Source organism: Capricornis sumatraensis, chromosome X (assembly GCF_032405125.1).
Source record: "Capricornis sumatraensis isolate serow.1 chromosome X, serow.2, whole genome shotgun sequence".
In the NCBI taxonomy this organism is placed as follows: domain Eukaryota; kingdom Metazoa; phylum Chordata; class Mammalia; order Artiodactyla; family Bovidae; genus Capricornis; species Capricornis sumatraensis.
The window spans coordinates 9,774,039-9,794,657 of NC_091092.1; the positions used below are offsets into that span (position 1 = coordinate 9,774,039).

At 39.1% G+C, this 20,619-nt stretch overlaps 1 protein-coding gene across 1 annotated transcript in view; it reads right to left on the reverse strand.

Moving 5' to 3' along the window:
• Window positions 1-2,438: 2,438 nt before the first annotated feature.
• CSTF2 (cleavage stimulation factor subunit 2) overlaps window positions 2,439-20,619 on the reverse strand; it is a 28,732-nt gene continuing 10,551 nt past the window's right edge. The window contains exons 8-15 of the mRNA XM_068962383.1: window positions 17,659-17,721; window positions 14,854-14,913; window positions 14,070-14,211; window positions 13,112-13,287; window positions 12,550-12,827; window positions 5,641-5,751; window positions 4,800-4,924; window positions 2,439-2,640 (exon numbers count right to left, since the gene is read on the reverse strand). Coding sequence (XP_068818484.1) covers window positions 4,802-4,924; window positions 5,641-5,751; window positions 12,550-12,827; window positions 13,112-13,287; window positions 14,070-14,211; window positions 14,854-14,913; window positions 17,659-17,721 — 953 coding nt within the window. The 3' untranslated portion in view covers window positions 2,439-2,640; window positions 4,800-4,801. The remainder of the gene's footprint in view (window positions 2,641-4,799; window positions 4,925-5,640; window positions 5,752-12,549; window positions 12,828-13,111; window positions 13,288-14,069; window positions 14,212-14,853; window positions 14,914-17,658; window positions 17,722-20,619) is intronic.

Sequence of the window (20,619 nt, forward strand, 5' to 3'; positions counted from 1 at the left end):
TGAAAGTCAGCTATGTTGTCATTAGCTTGCCTTGTTCTGTTGGAAATAATTGTGAAAACTTGAACTCCATCTTAGGATGATTATTTAGTCAAGAAGGACTCTTTATTACCATTTTACTCAAGGGGAGTGATTAATGTCTTGTCTTAAAAAGATAATTTAAAATTTTGACAACATTTCCTTGGCTCCTACGTACCTATTAAGGAATCATTCAGTAACAGAAGCAAAATGCCTTTTCTTTCTCCTATCAAAATGCTCTTTTATTTTTTCCATCCACCTGGCTCTGGGGTGTCAGTAGTCACAGTGAATCAGTAGAAGGAAAGAAGACTGGGGCCCTTAAAAGAGGAAAAATAATACACATTTTGTTGTGCTCAAAGACAATTCAAATCATAAGATTTACAAGAATGTTTCCACTGAATTAACATTAGTGCACCTCTCTCTCTACCATTGTGACCAAAAATGAATGATTACTTCTAATTGTCCAGAAACCTACATGACTTGAAGGATTAGAAAAACTGAACTTTTTCAGTAACTAGTCTGAACAAAATAAAGGAAGGTCATGAACTCATGGTAGCTAATTGTGTTTCATGTATTAACTAGACATCAAGAAAAAATACTAATGGACGTTTCCGAGAGAATAGATTGGGATACCCCTGCTGTTACCAATTTCCCGGATTTCAGCTAATTTAAATTTAATAAGGCTTCTGGAACATGCACACTGTAGCTTTGATGATTTGGTTCCTATTAGACAACTGCTGACCAAATTATAATTTGATCTCCAATGAGTCTGATTTGGAATCTTAGTGTTCCTTAAAACTTATTATAGTGTGTTCTTAAGGAGAAAGACTGTATTCTCGGTCTCGATGTCTCAATATATTGACACTTCAAGTCATGGCTGCTGCTAAAATCAACATATCAAGGCCTAGAATGTTCATGGAAGCTAGCAGAAAAGGTAATGATAATAATAAATCCTACATACAATCAACATCTAAGCCCAAATTAGGGATGAGCAGGCTACCTAGAAAGCTTCTCAGCTGTTTTGATCAAGTTTTTCTGTGTAGGTTGCAATTATCGAGTATCTTTCTCAGCAAACTTTTGTTGTAGTAAATGCTTATACATGAGTACAAAAATCTCTCAATTTTAATGTCCCTCATAATTTTGATTATCTTTGCATTCTTTTGCTTGACATGTAAGCAATATGCTATTACATTCTCTACACCTATGGCAGGCTTTTAATTCACTTGACCATAATCCTAACGCAGAGGCTAGGACTTTGAGACTATAAACAGATTCAGGAGTAGTTCCAGTGGAACTTTACTAATTATTAAGGCACCTCTTAACCTCTTGAGGTTGGCCTGATGGAGATAAATCATGTTTCTCCTTAATGCCACTATGAGAGAGAATACTAGGCCGGAAGAGCTGTAGGTTATAGCCAGTGGCACTGATTGTGTTCACACCCATCTGAAAGGAAGAAGGCAGAGTCAGGCCTAATGGGCAATCTGACTGCTTATACATTTGGTCCTTTTGAAATAAATGAGAAAAATGTAAATGTAAAAATTTTAGAATTTCTATGTTTTAATTTCCTAGAATAAATCTGGTTACTGGGTAGGGCTGCACATTAGTAATTATTTAGAAGGTAAGATGAAATGTATTGTTTGATTTCTGTTCAGTGTTTATTTCATCTTGAACACAGGAAAAATTAGTGGTTTTCTAAACTTTTAAAGTTAACTACCCAGACTGAAGAGTTTTAGAACAAGAAAATGTCAACAATCTCTTGTGTTGCTGACATATTAAAACCAGTCCTTGTCTTAACTTGTCTTAACTTAAAAGCCCTTGTCTTAACTCTGAACTATGTATGTGAATAGACTTTAGTTCATTTCAGTTCATTCATTCAGTCTTGTCCAACTTTGTGACCCTAGGGACTGCAGCATGCTAGGCCTCCCTATCCATCACCAACTCCCGGAGTTTACTCAAACTCATGTCCACTGAGTTGGTGATGCCATCCAAACATCTCATCCTGTCATCCCCTTCCTGGTACTGACCAAAAAATACATTTTGATATTTGGATTTTTCTAGACTAAATACACTGCTCTGCTATGTAGGCTCTTTGCTTCGCTGGCCTTGTGACCATTTTACAGCTCTAAGCACATGCTATTTTCTGAGTAGACTCAGAAGCTCTAGCAAGTTCTCAAAGGGCAAATATTATTTCTGTTGGAAGCAAACTAAGCAAAAACTAAGTTCCAGAAAACCCTGTTTCTGAGAAATTCTCAAATATCATTAAGAATAACTGGTTAACTTAAAAGGAAAAACAGCTATGCAACATTAAAGTACAATATTGCAGTAAGGGTAGAAAACACGTTTGAGGTTCACCCTTGGAGTTCAGCCTTTTAAAAGCAAAAAGGTTATGCATATCAATTTGCAGTATACTAAAATTATGTTCAAAGTTTATTTCAAGTCACAGAAAATATACAAACTAAGACAACAGAATGATTTGATTTTGTTCTGAGAGAAGGTGATAGGAGTCCTCCACCTGGCACCAATTTGAGTCATTCATGGGTTAGGATGCAGAAGTCATCTTTTTGCAACATTTCAACAAAGTAATAGAATTAATTTCCATATCTGTTGCCAGGTATTTTTGAAAACCTGTAAGGAAAAGTTGGGAGAAAGCCATTACAAGTGGAGACAAAGTTCTCTTCCCCAAACATCAGGAAGAAAAGAATTTAAAGGTAGGAGAAGGAGTCTATGCATAAGAACAAATCACCAGGAACAGATTCCTAAGGTGTCTGCCTCCTGCTTCCCCAAAATAATCATCTCTTACAGTGGAGTTTCTCAACCTCAGCACTACTGACATCTGGGGCCAGATAACTCTTTGTTATCAGGGGGTGTCCTGAGCATTACAGGAGGTTTAGCAGTATCTCTGGTCCCTACCCACTGAAAGCCAGTAGCACACCATACCCGCTAAAGCTGTGATAACCAAAAATGTCTCCAGACATTTCCCAGTATCATGTAGGCAAAACCACCTCTGGCTGAGAACCACTGACCTAATGGTAATGGTACATAAGCCTGTCAGTGATAGCAGAGCTGGATCACAACCAGTAAGGTATAGGATGGAGGGAGAGCCAACCTCTTGGCTCCAGTATGCACCAATACCAGCAAATACACATTAAAACCTTTCCAGTGGAAAATTGCGAAGAACTACATGCTCCACACGTACATATTAGTGGAGGTTTAAAAGAGTTAAAAGGTCAATGAGGTCTGTAGTCTAGTTAAGAGTAATGTACCAATGTACACTTCTTCCTTTTGCACTATAAACCAAAAAGGTATTATGTACAAGATTCCCAAAATTTGATCATTGTGGGAACCTAAAGGAAAGGTGCATGTGGCTCTCTGTACTATGTTCCCAACTTCCTGTGAATTTCTAATTATTTCAAAATAAAAGATAAAACAAACAAAAAACCCTGCTCTGTGGTTTATGTGCAAGGCTTTGAAATGAAGTACCTTATAAGCAAGAATACACAAGGAGAGAAATTTCAGAAACATTTTTTACCTCTACTATCCCAAAACATAATTTTCTCACATTCTAGGGGATACCTTTTCCGGCATAAATAGATTAGAAAAAGTAAGAGAGGACTAGTTTTTAAAAATCTATTCCTCCAACTCTAATAGGCAGTCTACACTTTCACTAAAGAAAATAGAATGCCTTGGGTATCTGGACTAAAAGATCTAGTTGTACTGTAAGTCTGGTGCCATCCATCTATGACAGCTTCCCATTGAAGTTCAGTCAAGTTAATGTCTAGATACAGATATAATGCATATTTACAGTTTAAAAGTTTTAACAATATTACAAATATGGATTAAAATACAATATATTTAGTAAAGACTGCTAGTGTAAATGAGACCATTGTTAAATGATATACGGACAGAAATTATTACAAAGAGGGAATAAAAAGCAGAAATTCAAAATGTGAAATTCCAACTGATATTGGGACAATGTAAATTTTAAACTGTTTTTAAAAAGCAAAATTGTTTATGAAATACAAGATGTTGGGGAAAAATTTTTTTAAAAACCCTGTACATGTAATCAGGTTAGGTCACATGATTATGTTCCTTTCTAGCTGACTGAAGAGCAAGGAAACTAAGGGCAGTAGTGTACAGCAACCTCAAAAATGTACAGGGACTGATGGTGATGGTGGACATTCACTACCTTAAATTATGTGCTGTAACAGTTTAACCTCAAAATATTCAATGTAAAATAAATACTTGAAACTAAAATGTTTACATATTTTATTGAAATGGTTTGTATTTTCATTTTGATGGGAGAGTTGAGAATAAAATAACAACTGATTCTGGAAGAATACATACCAAACTATAGTTAGCAGTTATGTCTTTGGAATGAGACTGAGAAACCAGAGCTTTTACCCTGAACTTTCCACATTTCTATATTCGATTAATTTGGTTAATCATATTTTAATTTGATTTGGTTAATTTTGATTTGACTTTGGTTAATTTTTATTTGATTTTGATTGATTTGGTTAATCATAATTTGATCATATGTCACTGTTGCCAATTTTAGGAAAAAAAGGTTAAATGAGATTACAATCAATTCAACAACTGAACAAATGCCTATCACCTTCGCCTACCATGACAGGGACTGAGTTACTGAAGAGTGAAGGGTCTAGTCAAGAGGGGTACAGGCCTCAGGTAGTCTTGAGATCAAGAGACTCTTATTGGTTAAGCTTGAAAATTACATACCCCAAATGCACAAGGAGCTTGTCTGACTCAGGCACAGTAAGTCTGCTCACCTTTAAGGAGCTCCAGTAGATTTCTGTATTTGTTCCTTTAAGATCAGGATACTCTGCCTCTGCTCAGGAGGCAGCATGGCGATCTGGTCTGCAGTTAGTTGAAGAACCTGCATAATCAAAGCAGCCTGTGCAGAGGAAAAAAAAAAACATAATGAGTTTTAACGATGGTGGCTAAAAAACTACCACCGGCTTCTGTCCAAGACGGAAGGATAGTTCACATACAGAAAACCAAAAAAAAAAAATTTAAAAAATCAAACCAAACCAAAGAAAAAAACAAAACCAGCTGGTGAGAAGAGGCAAAATGAAAAGCACAGGTACAATGCCTAAGATTAGAAGATTCAAAGCAGACACATTCATGTACCCCAAATTCTTACTGATGAAGATGATATTGGTAACCCCTGGGAAATCTACAGTTTTTAATCCTTTGAAAGAATTGAATCCTTTGAAAGGAGCTTTGAAAGTTGCTCCTTTTCACAAGTTTTGAGCTCCCTACAATGGTCAAACATAGAAACAGAAAGATATGCTTGTGGGGAATCTGCTATCATCTTTAGGGATAAGGTATGAAAGGGATTTGGATTTCCAGGTCAATCAGGCCTGCACACAAAATATCTATTGGCAGATGAGTCTGAAAAGTTAAGACAAGCTACCACTGATGTATAGCCATTTAAGAATTTTAGGACCTGGCCCACAGATTTTCAGGTAACAAGATCATAAAGAATTCTAAGAGTATAAGCATCATTTCCAAAGGGACTCTGAAGACCCAGGACCTCCACATGGTGACTATGAAAAGAGGACTCCAAAAGATTTGTGCAAATGGAGGCAGCTGGACAACATTACTTACCTTCTCATGGTCCTGTGGAGTGACTTGGTTCTGGCCAGGACTAAAGCCACCAGGCTGGCCTCCACCCTGAATGCTTGCTCCCTGCATGCCTGCTCCCTGCATGACTGGGACCTATGAGCACAGAGACAAGGAGAGATTTTTGGTACTTCTCATTTAGGTTACCAGAATCCAGTAATATTAGCAATGTGAAAAAATAGGATCAGATTGTGGAGACGAGTAAAAAAGGCAAATAAATGACTCTGAAGATCAGTTCCTACTGTTAGCAACCGCAGAAGGCAGGGTTTAGCCAGAGATCAACTAGTAAGTTGATACATTTGCTTATGACAGCACCAGCATCATCAACAAATACCACAAAGCATAACTGCTTCTGCTGCTGCTAAGTCGCTTTAGTCGTATCTGACTCTGTGCGACCCCATAGACAGCAGCCCACCAGGCTCCTCTGTCCCTGGGATTCTCCAGGCGAGAATACTGGAGTGGGTTGCCATTTCCTTCTCCAATGCATGCATGCATGCTAAGTCACTTCAGTCGTGTCCAACTCTGTGCGATCCCACAGATGGCAGTCCACCAGGCTCCTTGGTCCACAGGATTCTCTAGGCAAGAATACTGGAGTGGGTTGCCATTTCCTTCTCCACCAAGCACAACTGGATACTATTAAATCAAGCAAAATTCAGCCACATAAGCACAGGGAAAACTGACAGCATCTGAGAAACTATCACTCAGCAGAAACAGAAATGAAAGCTGACATATTATAGAATAACATATGCTGGCCCATTGGGGAGCTACATTCACAGGGATACTGCCTACCTCTAATTCAATCAAACACGGTTCATCCCAAAGGGCCCTATCCCATAAGTAAGGCAGAAATGATCATAATGGCAGGGGCAGAAAGGAGACGGGAAGGTCTCTGGGGAAACGACTATTATTAGCCCAACATTTGTTTTTTTATAACTTCCCTCAGAGAATAAACAGCAGATGCTTTCTGCTAAATACAGACTAAGAAACATGATTGACCTGAGTTAACCAAGTGCAGTTATATCATTCTTACTGGTATATAAGATCTTCAATGGGTTCAATCTTTTGGAAAACAAACAGAACCCAAGGAAAAGGCCTCAGAGCACCTAGAATACTTGTTAAAAGGTCCCTATGCTGGAATTATATTCACACTCAAAGCATTCACCCAGAGCTTAGGTGGTGGTTGTTGATCAGCTGCTAAGTCGTCTCTTTGTAACTCTGTGAACCCATGACCTGCAGCATGGCAGGCTTCGCTGTCCTTCACTGTCTCCTGGAGTTTGCTCAAAGTCATGTCCATTGAGTCAGTGATTCTACCTAACCATCTCATCCTCTGCCGCCCCTTTTCCTCTTGTCCTCAATCTTTCCTGTCATCAGGGTTTTTTTCCAATGAATTGGCTGTTTGCAATCAGGTGGCTAAAGAATTGGAACTTCAGCTTCAGCATAAGTCCTTCTAATGAATATTCAGGGTTGATTTCCTTGAGGACTAACTGGTTTGATCTCTGCTGTCCAAAGGACGCTCAACAGTCTTCTTGAGCACAACTCAAAAGCATCAATTTTTCAGTGCCCAGTCTTTTTTATGGCCCAACTCTCACGTCCATACATGACTACTAGAAAAAACCATAGATTTGACTATACGGACCTTTGCTGGCAAAGTGATGTCTCTGCTTTTTAATATGCTGTCTAGGTCTGTCATAGCTTTTCTTCCAAGGAGCAAGCGTCTTTTAATTTCATGGCTGCAGTCACCATCTGCAGTGATTTTGGAGACAAGAAAATAAAGTCTGACACTGTTTCCACTGTTTCCCCATCTATTTGCCATGAAGTGATGGGACCGGATGCCATGATCTTAGTTTTTTGAATGTTGAGTTTTAAGCCAGCTTTTTCACTCTCCTCTTTCAACCTCATCAAGAGGCTCTTTAGTGCCTTTTCACTTTCTGCCATTAGAGTGGTATCAGCCGCATATCTGAGGTTACTGATATTTCTCCTGGTAATCTTGATTCCAGCTTGTGCTTCATCAAGCCTGGCATTTCACATGATGTAACCTGCATAAATGGTTGTCTGAGGAGGCCTTACAAATAGCTGTGAAAAGAAGAGAAGTGAAAAGCAAAGGAGAAAAGGAAAGATATAAGCATCTGAATGGAGAAGGCAATGGATGTGAGTTCCAAAGAATAGCAAGGAGAGATAAGAAAGCCTTCCTCAGCGATCAATGCAAAGAAATAGAGGAAAACAACAGAATGGGAAAGACTAGAGATCTCTTCAAGAAAATTAGAGATACCAAGGGAACATTTCATGCAAAGATGGGCTCGATAAAGGACAGAAATGGTATGGACCTAATAGAAGCAGAAGATATTAATAAGAGGTGGCAAGAACACACAGAAGAACTGTACAAAAAAATCTTCACAACCCAGATAGTCATGATGGTGTGATCACCCACCTAGAGCCAGACATCCTGGAATGCGAAGTCAAGTGGGCCTTAGAAAGCATCACTCCGAACAAAGCTAGTGGAGGTGATGGAATTCCAGTTGAGCTATTTCAAATCCTAAAAGATGATGCTGTGAAAGTGCTGTACTCAATATGCCAGCAAATTTGGAAAACTCAGCAGTGGCCACAAGACTGGAAAAGGTCGGTTTTCATTCCAATCCCAAAGAAAGGCAATGCCAAAGAATGCTCAAACTACTGCACAATTGCACTCATCTCACATGCTAGTAAAGTAATGCTCAAAATTCTCCAAGCCAGGCTTCAGCAATACGTGAACTGTGAACTTCCAGATGTTCAAGCTGGTTTTAGAAAAGGAAGAGGAACCAGAGATCAAATTGCCAACATCTGCTGGATCATCAAAAAAGCAAGAGAGTTCCAGAAAAACATCTATTTCTGCTTTATTGACTATGCCAAAGCCTTTGCCTGTGTGGATCACAATAACCTGTGGAAAATTCTGAAAGAGATGGGAATACCAGACCACCTGACCTGCCTCTTGAGAAATCTGTATGCAGGTCAGGAAACAACAGTTAGAACTGGACATGGAACAACAGACTGGTTCCAAATAGGAAAAGGAGTACATCAAGGTTGTATATTGTCACCCTGCTTATTTAACTTCTATGCAGAGTACATCATGAGAAACACTGGGCTGGAAAGAAGCACAAGCTGGAATCAAGATTGCTGGGAGAAATATCAATAACCTCAGATATGCAGATGACACCATCCTTATGGCAGAAAGTGAAGAAAAACTAAAGAGCCTCTTGATGAAGATGAAAGAGGAGAGTGAAAAAGCTGGCTTAAAGCTCAGCATTCAGAAAACTAAGATCATGGCATCCGGTCCCATCACTTCATGGGAAATAGATAGGGAAACAGTGGAAACAGTATTAGACTTTATTGTTTTGGGCTCCAAAATCACTGCAGATGGTGACTGTAGCCATGAAATTAAAAGATGCTTACTCCTTGGAAGGAAAGTTATAACCCACCTAGATAGCATATTGAAAAGCAGAGATATTACTTTGCCAACAAAGGTCCGTCTAGTCAAGGCTATGGTTTTTCCAGTGGTCATGTATGGATGGGAAATTTGGACTGTGAAGAAAGCTGAGTGCCAAAGAATTGATGCTTCTGAACTGTGGTGTTTGAGAAGACTCTTGAGAGTCTCTTGGACTGCAAGGAGATCCAACCAGTCTGTCCTAAAGGAGATCAGTCCTGGGTGTTCATTGGAAGGACTGATGCTAAAGCTGAAGCTCCAGTACTTTGGCCACCTCATGCGAAGAGTTTGACTCATTGGAAAAGACCCTGATGCTGGGAGGGATTGGGGGCAGGAGGAGAAGGGGATGACAGAGGATGAGACAGCTGGATGGCATCACCGACTCAATGGACATGAGTTAGAGTGAGCTCCGCGAGTTGGTGATGGACAAGGAGGCCTGGCGTGTTGTGATTCATGGGGTCGCAAAGAGTCGGACACGACTGAGTGACTGAACTGAACCCTGCATATAAGTAAATAAGCAGGGTGACAATAAATAGCTTTGACGTACTCCTTTCCCAGTTCGGAACGAGTCTGTTGTTCCATGTCCGGTTCCAACTATAGTTTTTTGTCCTGCATACAGGTTTCTCAGGGGACAGGTAAGGTGGTCTGGTATTCCCACCTCTAAGAATTTTCCAGTTTGTTGTGATCCACAGAGTCAAAGGCTTTAGCATAGTCAATGTAGCAAAAGTACATTTTTTTTTAAATTCCCTTGCTTATTCTATAATCCAATGGATGTTGGCAATTTGATCTCTGCTCTTATTAAACACAAATTGTTAATATACATGTTACCTGCTTCCCCAGCAGATGAAAAGCAGCAAAGCATAAAAGAAATGTGGATAAACCATTAGGAGCAGATATCATAATAGCATTGTGAAGAACCAGGTGACAGTCTGACAGTGAAGGACACCAAAAAGCAAAGCAGGAAATAACTATGATTTCTATTATAGCATATATAATAATGAGTGGGTATATTTAATGATGACCTTGAGTAATCAAAAATGATCAAAATCATTTTTGCATCCTGTTTAAGAAAAGAAGAAAGCATAGTATATTTTATAAATGATTTTTCATTAAAATAGTTTAAAAACTTGGTTGAATAATTCTATTATCTGGAATATTCATTTGCATGCATTAACTCAGTTCCCAAAGACACTAGAGACATGAAGCATTAAAACAGCTTGGTACAGATAGCTAACATACTATCACTTTCAGTTCTTTATCAATACTGAATCCAGAGACCAGTCTGAACCTCAATGATCTGTTATGGACCTGAAATATCTATGAGAATAACATTTTTGAGGCTTCAGTCAATACTAATTTGAGGTACTGTAATGTATAACCATTTAATAATGGCCATTTAAAGTTTCTCGAAGAACCTATTCTAGGCAGACAAGTAATAATACAGGTAAGCATGAATCTAGGTTTACTAAGACAGTCCGAGTTTATGCTTTTACCTCACAGTAATTACTGACAGCACCCTCAAATGTGTCTCTGTATAGACAATAAGTTATATAATTACCCTAGTAATAAAAAGCCTTTATCAACAAGTTTCCAATTAGGTGGACGGAAGTTAATTTCAAATTTTGATTTAAAATTATGAATTAAGGATATACTATTAGGTTAAAAAACAAGGTGCAGAAAAGTGAAAGGAGGAAAAAATAAGAATGCATGTATATTCATATTTGTAAAAATAGTATGTATTCTGATTTGCTAGAAAGATATATTATAATAAAATGTGGTTATCTACAAGAAATGGGGGTCATAGGGAGACAGGTAGAGGGAGGAAGGGAGGTTCTTACTGTCTATCTTTTATACATGAGTGAATGTATTTTATTTGTGTATAAGAAAACACATTGAACAATTTTTAAAAGTTTGAAGATAAAATTTTTTCTCTACCTCAAATCTAATTGGCTTTACAAAATATACTAATGAAAACTATGACAAATTTAACATTGCAGAGTAACAAGTCTGAGTACTAGAAGATAAAGGACCAAGGAATTATTGACAAACAGTCTTCCAACCATTACTTTTGACATCCTTCTCAAAAGGCTTCTCAATAAAATTATATAAGGACATCATGCAGTTATTTGTTATTTATCTCTCTACTAGAATGTAAGCTCTACAGGGGCAGGACTTTACTTTGCTCACTCTGCTCTATCCCCACTACCTATAGCTCTGTCTGATATACAGTAAGTGCTCAACAAATATTTGTTGAACGACTGAATGAAAGCATTAAAAACCCATTTTAATTATGAGGCTTACTGACCATAGAGGGCACAATAAAAATCAAGCCCCAAAACACATTTTTTAAAAAAAGTACAACTAGAAAAACAGTAACCAAGTTTTTTCCTACACATACCAGGAAACAACATATTCACATTTCATATTAAAGAGGAGGGACAATACACATATACACAGTATACAATGTGTAGGCCACAGAGACGTAGCAGTATAGTAGGAAACAACATAGGCTCTGTTCCTTGCTCTACCACTTCTTAGTTTTGTGAATTTGGATAAGTCACCTGAATTCTTGGGTCTCAGTTTCCAAACCTATAAAATGAGAGAACTGGATGTCTGACATGTTCCATTCCACTCTGACCATACAATTCTCTCTCATACACACATACACATGCCTGAGAGGGAATAAAGCACAGAAACATATGGGAGAGAAAAGAGAAACACAAGTACATATAGGAAGGAGGAAGTCACACTGAAGAAATATGAAGGTGGAAGAGCTAGAGGCAAACATAAGTATTAGCAGAAAAAAAAAAAAAAAACAAAATAAGCAAACAAACTCACGGAGAAGATACATACGTACTACCTGAAGGGTAAAAAGGATGGAGATGACAACATATAGATAATCATAGCCCATCATAACACATAGCTGGAGAGCCAAATAAAGAGAAAGAAGAGAAAATTCAGTTGCACAGCTTTTAAGGTAAGCATTAGTAAACTGCCATTCATACTCCACTGTTCACTTTAGGCTATGTGATGAAAGTAAATTAAAACAGATTTCTGCAAACCTAAGATTAGCTAAATGACCACGAATAGCTCTTCATATGCTTGAATGCAGTAGTTCTTAGGGCTATACATTAGAATCATTTGGGGGAGGCTTTTCAAATTATCCATGTCTAGATTCTACTGATGTACACGCTGTCCCTTAAAATCAGGGGCTCTGTTCTGAATGGAATTTGAAATTGTGGGACAAGGTTACACTTATGGACTACACTCCTGGCAGTCAGAAAACCACCACAACCTAAGGAACAGAGAAACAAAAGGAAGGGAGATCCTAATCTTCCCCAACAAGCTCAGAAACCAGAAAGCAGTAATAATCAGCCTCAATAACCAATTCCTGAATAGATCAAGACTTCACATGGAAGTGAGAGTACTACACATACCTGTCTGGATCCCTGGGGTCCAACGGCCCCCATGTTAATTGGACTGGGACCTTGGATTCCACTAGGTATAGGGCCTCTTGGGCCTGGCACTGGGCCCCTTGTATCCATGCTTCTGGCCTCCATTCCTCTGACTTCCATTGCACGAGCCTCCATAGCGCGGGCCTCCATAGCACGGGCCTCCATTGCACGGGCCTCCATTGCACGGGCTTCTAATCCTCTAGCATCTAATCCTCTAGCCTCCATGGCTCGTGCATCTATGCCTCGTGGATCTCTTCCACCTATAAAAAAAAGTTGGAAGAAAACTATTTGGTAGCTCCCCACATTTACTGCAAGAATAACCAATAATCAAAGAAAGATAGAAATCTATTTTCTCCAGTCACATGTCCCCCAGCTACATGAGATTGCTTTCTCCTTCTCAATTTCTCAAATTTGCAGATAAACTTGAAAAATGTTTGCCAACTCTACTGCCCCAGCATTCTGTATCCCAGATTGGAGCCTAAGACAGAGCATTCATCATGAGTCCACAACTACCAGTCAGCTTTGTGACATGGTTTCCCCTCACCTCTGCCATCCAAGGGTGGACCCCTCTGATCTATCATGGGTCCTCTTGGCTCTGCCATTAGAGGTCTGGGCTCAGTTAATGGCCCTCCCCTCATCTCATGTGGGGGTGGGCCACGGCTGTCATGGCCAGGGACATGGTGCATGGGCGGACCCTGATGAGGTGGTCCCAGGTAACCTCTAGAGATGGAGAAAAAAATGTTATATTTTAAAAGAGAACAAAACAACATGAAAAGTGTCAACCAGAAGATCACTAAGTAAAAATTAGATAAAGAACTGATACAAACATCAGTCTGCAAATTCTAAGAGAATAACACAAAACAGATCAAACTATAGAGATGTAAACCCATGTGTTTCAGAATTTCATATTTCGTCAGGGAACTCATATTAAGGAGGAATTAATGGATATTCATTATATATAATGAATACACAGTATGGTGCTTAAGAACATGGGTTACTGTATAGGTTCAAATCTGGGCTTTATCACGTATTAGTTGTGTTGATCTTCAGCACATTTGCTTAACTTCTTGATGCCTTGGTTTCTTCATCTGTAACATGGGACTGATATTAGTATCAACCTCAGGGTTAGTATCAATAACAGGGTTGTTGTGTAGATTTAATGAAATAATCTCAATAAAGTATTCAAGTATTCAAAGCAGATTCAGAGTCATAAACCCCATTAATATCCATTATTATTATTATTGCTATTATTAGTAGCTTTTTCCCAGTCTGATATGTCTGCTAGAATTTCTAATTCCTGAGGATGAAGTAGCAATGGTTAGTTCAAAATGACATACTTCAACTACAAATTCTGCCCAGCAAGTGCTTCGTTTTGGACAGTGGTCGTGAATATTTATCTTTTGAAATAAGCAAACAGGCACAAATGGTATAAGAAGACTTTGTTCTCAAAGCAAGGGAAAATTCTAATTCCTCCAACCTTTTTCTTCTGTGTCAGGGCTTACCTAGGTTCTACCTCTCCAGTTACAGAAAGTAAAGTGCCTCCACGTGGGTCATTTGGAGCATCTCCCAACAGACCTCGGGGCGTTGGGACGTTGGCAGGCAAGGGCCCACGCTGCATAGCTGCTCTGGGGTCTTGCATTGGCACTGACAGGGAAACAAACGGGGAGTTACTGCTGTGAAGGACACATATGGCAACAAGGAATGACTCTACCACTGACAACGTAGTTCAGACACTGTAGAGTGGATGAAAGCTCACCACAGCAGAGTCCTCTTGCAGCTCAAGAACAGAAGCAGGGTATAGGCAGAATCTGTGCCAGGTCAGAGGTATGGATGGAATTATATAAAGAGCAAACTGGGGAGCAACCTGCCAAGGCCTAGCACTGCAATCTGAAGAAGAAACTTGGGCCCGTGGTTTTGCTTAGAATCAATCTTAGTTCAAGGACCAGAGCCACAAAAGTTAGGGTCTGGGCATATGTGAACAGTGCCATGGCTCTGTGAGAACTGGCTGTCTCCTTACAGACTGCTATTCCATCCAAGCCTCCTGACACCAGTAGGGAGGGAGTACAGCCTCAGACAGATGCCCATATCCTCCATGTTCTCTGCCCTGTGTGAAGACATCAATCTTAGGCCTGTGGCCCCAAGAGGAAAAAACAAACAAACAAACAAACCCCAAACGCTACCCTTTTGGGTTCCGAACGTGAGGATGACTGCCAAGCAGTCCTTATCCTCTCAATGTCCCACCCTGAACATCACAAGCAAAAGGAAACCCGCAGATACAATGGGTACCTTGAACTCGCTCAATTGATGCAGGCCCGGTGGGTCCCACGGGCGAGTGCTGTACAGTTCCTAAGTGAGCAGCAAGTTCAAAAGGAGAAAGAGCAGACACTTAAAATAGCTTGCACACACACATGCAGAAGCATACAGACACTGGAGATTTATTCATAGTATCAGTTAAAAAGTTAAGAGGTCATTAGCTTGCCTTGGGCTACAAAATCTTCCTAAACTATAAGATCTGAAACTGTCCTGCTTTGATGAGATTGCTTCCTAAGGTAAAACCTGTAGGCCACTGATTTTATCTGGGCAGGAATAACCAGCCACTTGTAATTTTCACCTCTGCTACTAGGATTCCCCTTAAATCTTATGATACTATGAAAAAAAGAAACAAAATATAAAACAGATGCTACTGAATCTCTAGTTAGGCAAAGAAGGCAAACATATTTTCATAAGCAAAAAATGGAAGAAATCGCAGTGAATCTGGAAGGCAAGATTTATTCTGGAAAAGCCCATAACAAAAGTGGGACAGTATTACTTCTATCATACTTTAAGGCACAAAAATTTCTGCTATCAAATGGGGAAATACAGTGAATGAACTTTAGATAAAGAAAGAGAATATCACTCCTCAAGAAGTACTCAACCACTGTAAGTTTTCAATAAACAAACACCACGACATCATTAAAGACTAATAAGATGACAGGGCACCAATGTTAAACTAAGGCAGCAGAAGGCAAGAAGTCTCTTCTTAAACATCTCACTGTCTCTTTCCACCTTTACAAATGTTCAAAAGAAGTACGGATTGCAGGAAAAGAATGACAAACTGGGTACAAATGAAAGATTCTTGCTTCTTCTGCTGGGTACTAAAGGAAAACTAGGAAGGAAAGTCTCATTTTATCTCTTCACGAATACATCCTTGATATACCTTCAAAACTCAACTCATTTCCCTTTGTCAACTTTTGACCAGAAAGGTGAAGATAACTACATCAAGAGGGAAGATGTTTTATGGAAGTATGTATTAAACAAAGTTTGATTTATTCATGGCTGGGGAAGAGGCAAAGGTATGACTGAATCTCTAATTCCTTCTTTCTAAGTATTCAAAGCAGAAATACTTTGTGACACATAGTACTGATAGTGGCCGAGCTGGGTAGGGCACAACAGCACAAAAGCATGGGCTGCTCAGATGAGGTGTTTGGACGAAAGCTTGTTCCACTGTCAACAGCCTGACAAGATTATGCATTGTCACTTATAAACCACAGACAAGGAGTACAGTGCATAGACTTTTATCTTAGTATTTTGCTTTAAAAAAAAAAAAGGGTTTGGGGGAATTCCCTGGCAGTCCAGTGGTTAGGACTCAGTGCGTTTAATGAGATGGCCTGGGTTCAATCCCTGGTTGGGGAATTAAGATCCCCCAAACCATGGGGCATAGCTAAAAAAAAATTAAAAACTAATTCAAAAATGGGTTTTACTTATAGACCACATGCTATTAAGTAATTTAAGCTTCCCTATACTTATCCAAAGCAGTTCTTTCTAATCACAAGGACACAATGAACAAGAATATGTGCTTAGTCACTCAGTTGTGTCCAACTCTTTGCAACCCCATGGACTACAGCCCACCAGGCTCCTCAGTCCATGGGATTTCCCAGGCAAGAATACTTGAGTGGGTTGTCATTTCCTCCTCCAGGGGATCTTTCTGACCCAGGAATCGAACCCAGCTCGCTCACTCTCTCGCATTGTAGGCAGATTCTTTACCATCTGAGCCACCAGGGAAGCCCATGAATTAGAACAGCATACATTAAAAAGCATTTTTGGAAGTTAATAGAAGCAGTGTGGACTGACAGAAAGAGGAGAGATTTTAGAGTCAGAGACTTTGGAATCTTAGTTCTGCAACTTATTAGCTGGAAGAGAAGACGAGTACACCAAGCCCAGTCTACATTATTCAGATACCAGTATTTACTTACCTTGTCCCCTTGAGAAAGTAACTTAGAACTCTGAGCTTCCGGCTCTTCACCTGAAAACTGAAGTGCTGCCACCCCCATGATCCACCCCCCCCCCAACTCCCAAGGTTGTTTATGAAAACTAAAGCGCGTGGCCTAGAGGATGCACTCAGTTTTATTGTTAGTTCCCTCTGTTTTTTTTTTTTTTCCTCGCTTCCCAATGTTGGTTTCAAACAAATCACTGCATTCTTTTTCTTCAAACTTCAGTAATAGAAATAACGTGGTGATGTTGGAGTGGCTGTTGCTGTGGTGGAATCCAGTGTTACTACCACAGTATAACATACACTTACCGAGCAGGCATCACAGACCTTTGATTCCCAGCCCCCACTCCCCCAGTTTTCTCTGGGGTTTAATTTTAGTCTTCCACATATTTAGCCATATGTTACATGCTCGTTACTAAAATTCCTTACTCAGCTCTCCATAGAGGCAGAGAGAACATGTGAGTAGAAGCATTAAACTACCAGGAAAATGCGATATAAGTTAAATAGAAACAAAGGATTCATTTGCTTCATCATTAATTCTTGTAGAGTTGGGCTCTAAATCACTTGACAGTGCTGTCCAACAGAATTTTCTGCAGTGATGGGAATGTTCTATATCTGCAATATCCAGTATGGTACCCTAGCCATATGCAGCTCCTGAGCACTTAGAATGCAGCTAGTGTACGTGAGGAACTGAGTTTTAGATTTCACCTAATTTCCATTTAATTCCATTTAATTAATTTCATATTTGAATAGCCACGTGTGGTTTCTGGCTGCCATATCACTGCAGATATAGAACATTTCCATGTCTATTACACATTAATTGGATATTAGTATTTATTTACCTTGTCCCCGCTCCATGGACACTGGTCCACTTCCTGGCATTCCAACCTGGGCCTGCATTCCTCCTAGAAGATAAACGGCAGGAAAGTAAACATAAAGACAGTAGCGGAAAAATTTGGACACTGGCTGAGTTAACAAATTTCCTCTTTCTGCCCCACAAGCAGAAACCTACAAAGGAGGATCATTAACTACCACTAAACAATGGATTTATACAGAAGATGGGAGTTTGTTAGTGTACTGAAGCTTCAGTGACAGAAAAGTGAGTTATGTGAGATTAAGTAAGATTAAGCAAGTTAAGATTAAGATTCTTAATCTCACTCATTACCAAAATCTTGGCAGGGGGTTCTGTAATACTGCATAATGGCACATACTTCCTCCCACAAGAGGTAGTACTGTTCCCAGGGTACTCTGTATTATAAATCTGTGAGTATACTGTTTCAGTGGTGACAAAGATTTGTGGGGGCACAGCGGGCATTTTATGAGAAGCTGACAGGTATACTATTAATAGATGTCCTGCAAAGTGTGAGACAGTTCTATCAAACTGAGCATTACTCTATCTTGCAAAACTTTCATGTCTTGCTGAATATTCACATAAATGAAAATCTTTTTACAACTGTCTGAACTTAGAACTTGTCTGTTTTATTTGTAAGCAAAGAGCTTCTTTGCCCTGTTTTTACACCAACACATACACACACTGAATTTTCCAAAAATGCAATTACTGAGTATTATGGGTACTGTCTCTTGTTAATAACTTTACCAAGAGTTTTCATTTTCACCATTCAGAAAATCACATCATCAATGTCAATGGTCCTTGTGGTATCTGAATTGCAAAACATACCTGGATCTGTCTTTTATAGTATAGGTGCAAGCATCTGTTATTTTTTGTTTTCTAGTATACTTTTGCTTAAATACTTGCATATTTATAATATTTTTTATTATAAGTTAATTTCCTTTTACTTCCCCCTTATATTATAGTTAGGGTAACTATACCGAATTTTCCTGGAAACCATGTTAAGTATGTTATGTCATCTGTACGTTTCATTTTAGGATAGTAAAGCATCACTGTAAGATATCTGTTACAAAAAGGAGTCACTGTGTCTAACAGTGTTGAGAATGACAGCTCTGCTCTAACCAGCAGGGGTATGATTGCTATACAGACTAAACATATACCATAAGTACTTGTCTGGTCCTTCCCACACAGCAGTAATTTTCTTTTCCTCAAAACAGTAATATTTGCTGCGAAAGGGGAGAAAGGACAGGCTGAACTATTTGCAGTTCTGTAATAGTTAACTAAAATACCCAAGTACATGTCACATTCTCTTATCCCATTTAACATGTCAGGCACCAAAGAGCCATGAATTGAGAACCTGAATCTGTGCTAGCTCTAACAATGTTACTAAGTAACTGTCATTTTAGACAACTGATTTGATAAAATTAACATAGCCTCCAGGCTTGCTCATCTGTACAGGGAATGAGTATCTTCTCAGAACGTGGTCCTCAGACGAGCAGCATCAGCATCACCAAGAATGTGTCAGAGCTGCAAAGCTCAGAGCCCTACCTCAGACCTGCTGAATTAGAAAGTCTGGGTGTGGAGACCAGTAATCTGTGTTTTAATAAGCCCTTCAGGTGAAGCTAATGCACATTAACATCTGAAGTCTAAATGATTTCAAACTTCTCTTTTAGCTATAACATGCTATGATTTATTCAGACCACTCACCAAAACAATACAAAGATTTAGGATCTGAGGTAAGCAGTAGCAGAAGGCATCATGGGCCTAATTTCTCATTACACTATCACATAACGGCACCCTTGTTTATATGGGTTAGCTTCCCAGAAGTGGAACTGGCGGGTTAAATAAAGTATACATGAATTTTTAATGTGAGACTATTAAAAAGATGAAAAACTTCACATTTCCATTAGCAATGTATAGTATCACTCCCTCCACCAAGTTTCATCTCTGAAAACTTTTGCTTGTCTGCTAGGCTCAAGTATAATGAAATCTTGTTATTTAATTTGCAATCCCCTGAAAAGAAGTGAAAGTTTTTGTTGCCATCTGGATTTGCTCTTCTATGAAGTGCCTACTCATCTTCTTTGCTTATTTTTCTACTAGTTTGTTTCCCTTTCTCAGCTACTGCCAAAGAGCTTCATATCCCAAAACTTGTAGTGAAGTTTTAATAACTTTAGAACTATACATGCTACAAACTCATTAAAAAAAAACTTGAAAATTCAATTAAATTCCTTTTATACTTATTTTACGTTTCTAATACTCTGCTGCTGCTGCTAAGTCGCTCCAGTTGTGTCCGACTCTGTGCAACCCCATAAACGGCAGCCCACCAGGTTCCCCTGTCCCTGGGATTCTCCAGGCAAGAACACTGGAGTAGGTTGCCATTTCCTGGCTCCTCCATCCATGGGAGTTTCCAGGCAACAGTACTGGAGTGGGTTGCCATTGCCTTCTCCGTCTAATACTCTAGAACTAGCAAAGTTCCTTTATTCTTTAATAAGGTGCTAAGGATATTCACTTTCCTTTAAATACTGCTTTCACTATTTCCCCACACACTTTTTAATGGCGTGTATTACTTTTTGTTGTATTTTTGATAATTTATAAATTTCTTTTTATTTCCTCTTTAATTCAAGGATTATCAAGACTATGCTCCTTAACTTTAAAAGGTTTTAAAAATTATTTATTCCTATCTTTATTGGCTTATAAGCAAAGAATGCAGCATGTAAAATCTCTACATATTAAAACTTGTTTTTATTTTTTTCCCACTCCAGTGTTCTTGCCTGGAGAATCCCAGGGACAGGGGAGCCCGGTAGACTGGTGTCTGTGGGGTCACACAGAGTCGGACACGACTGGAGCGACTTAGCAGCAGCAGCAGTCACTTTTTAATGATGTGAGTATATTTTCTAGTCAAAATATGTAAGGCTCTCTCTATATATTAAATCAAGTTTATTGGTTCCATTAT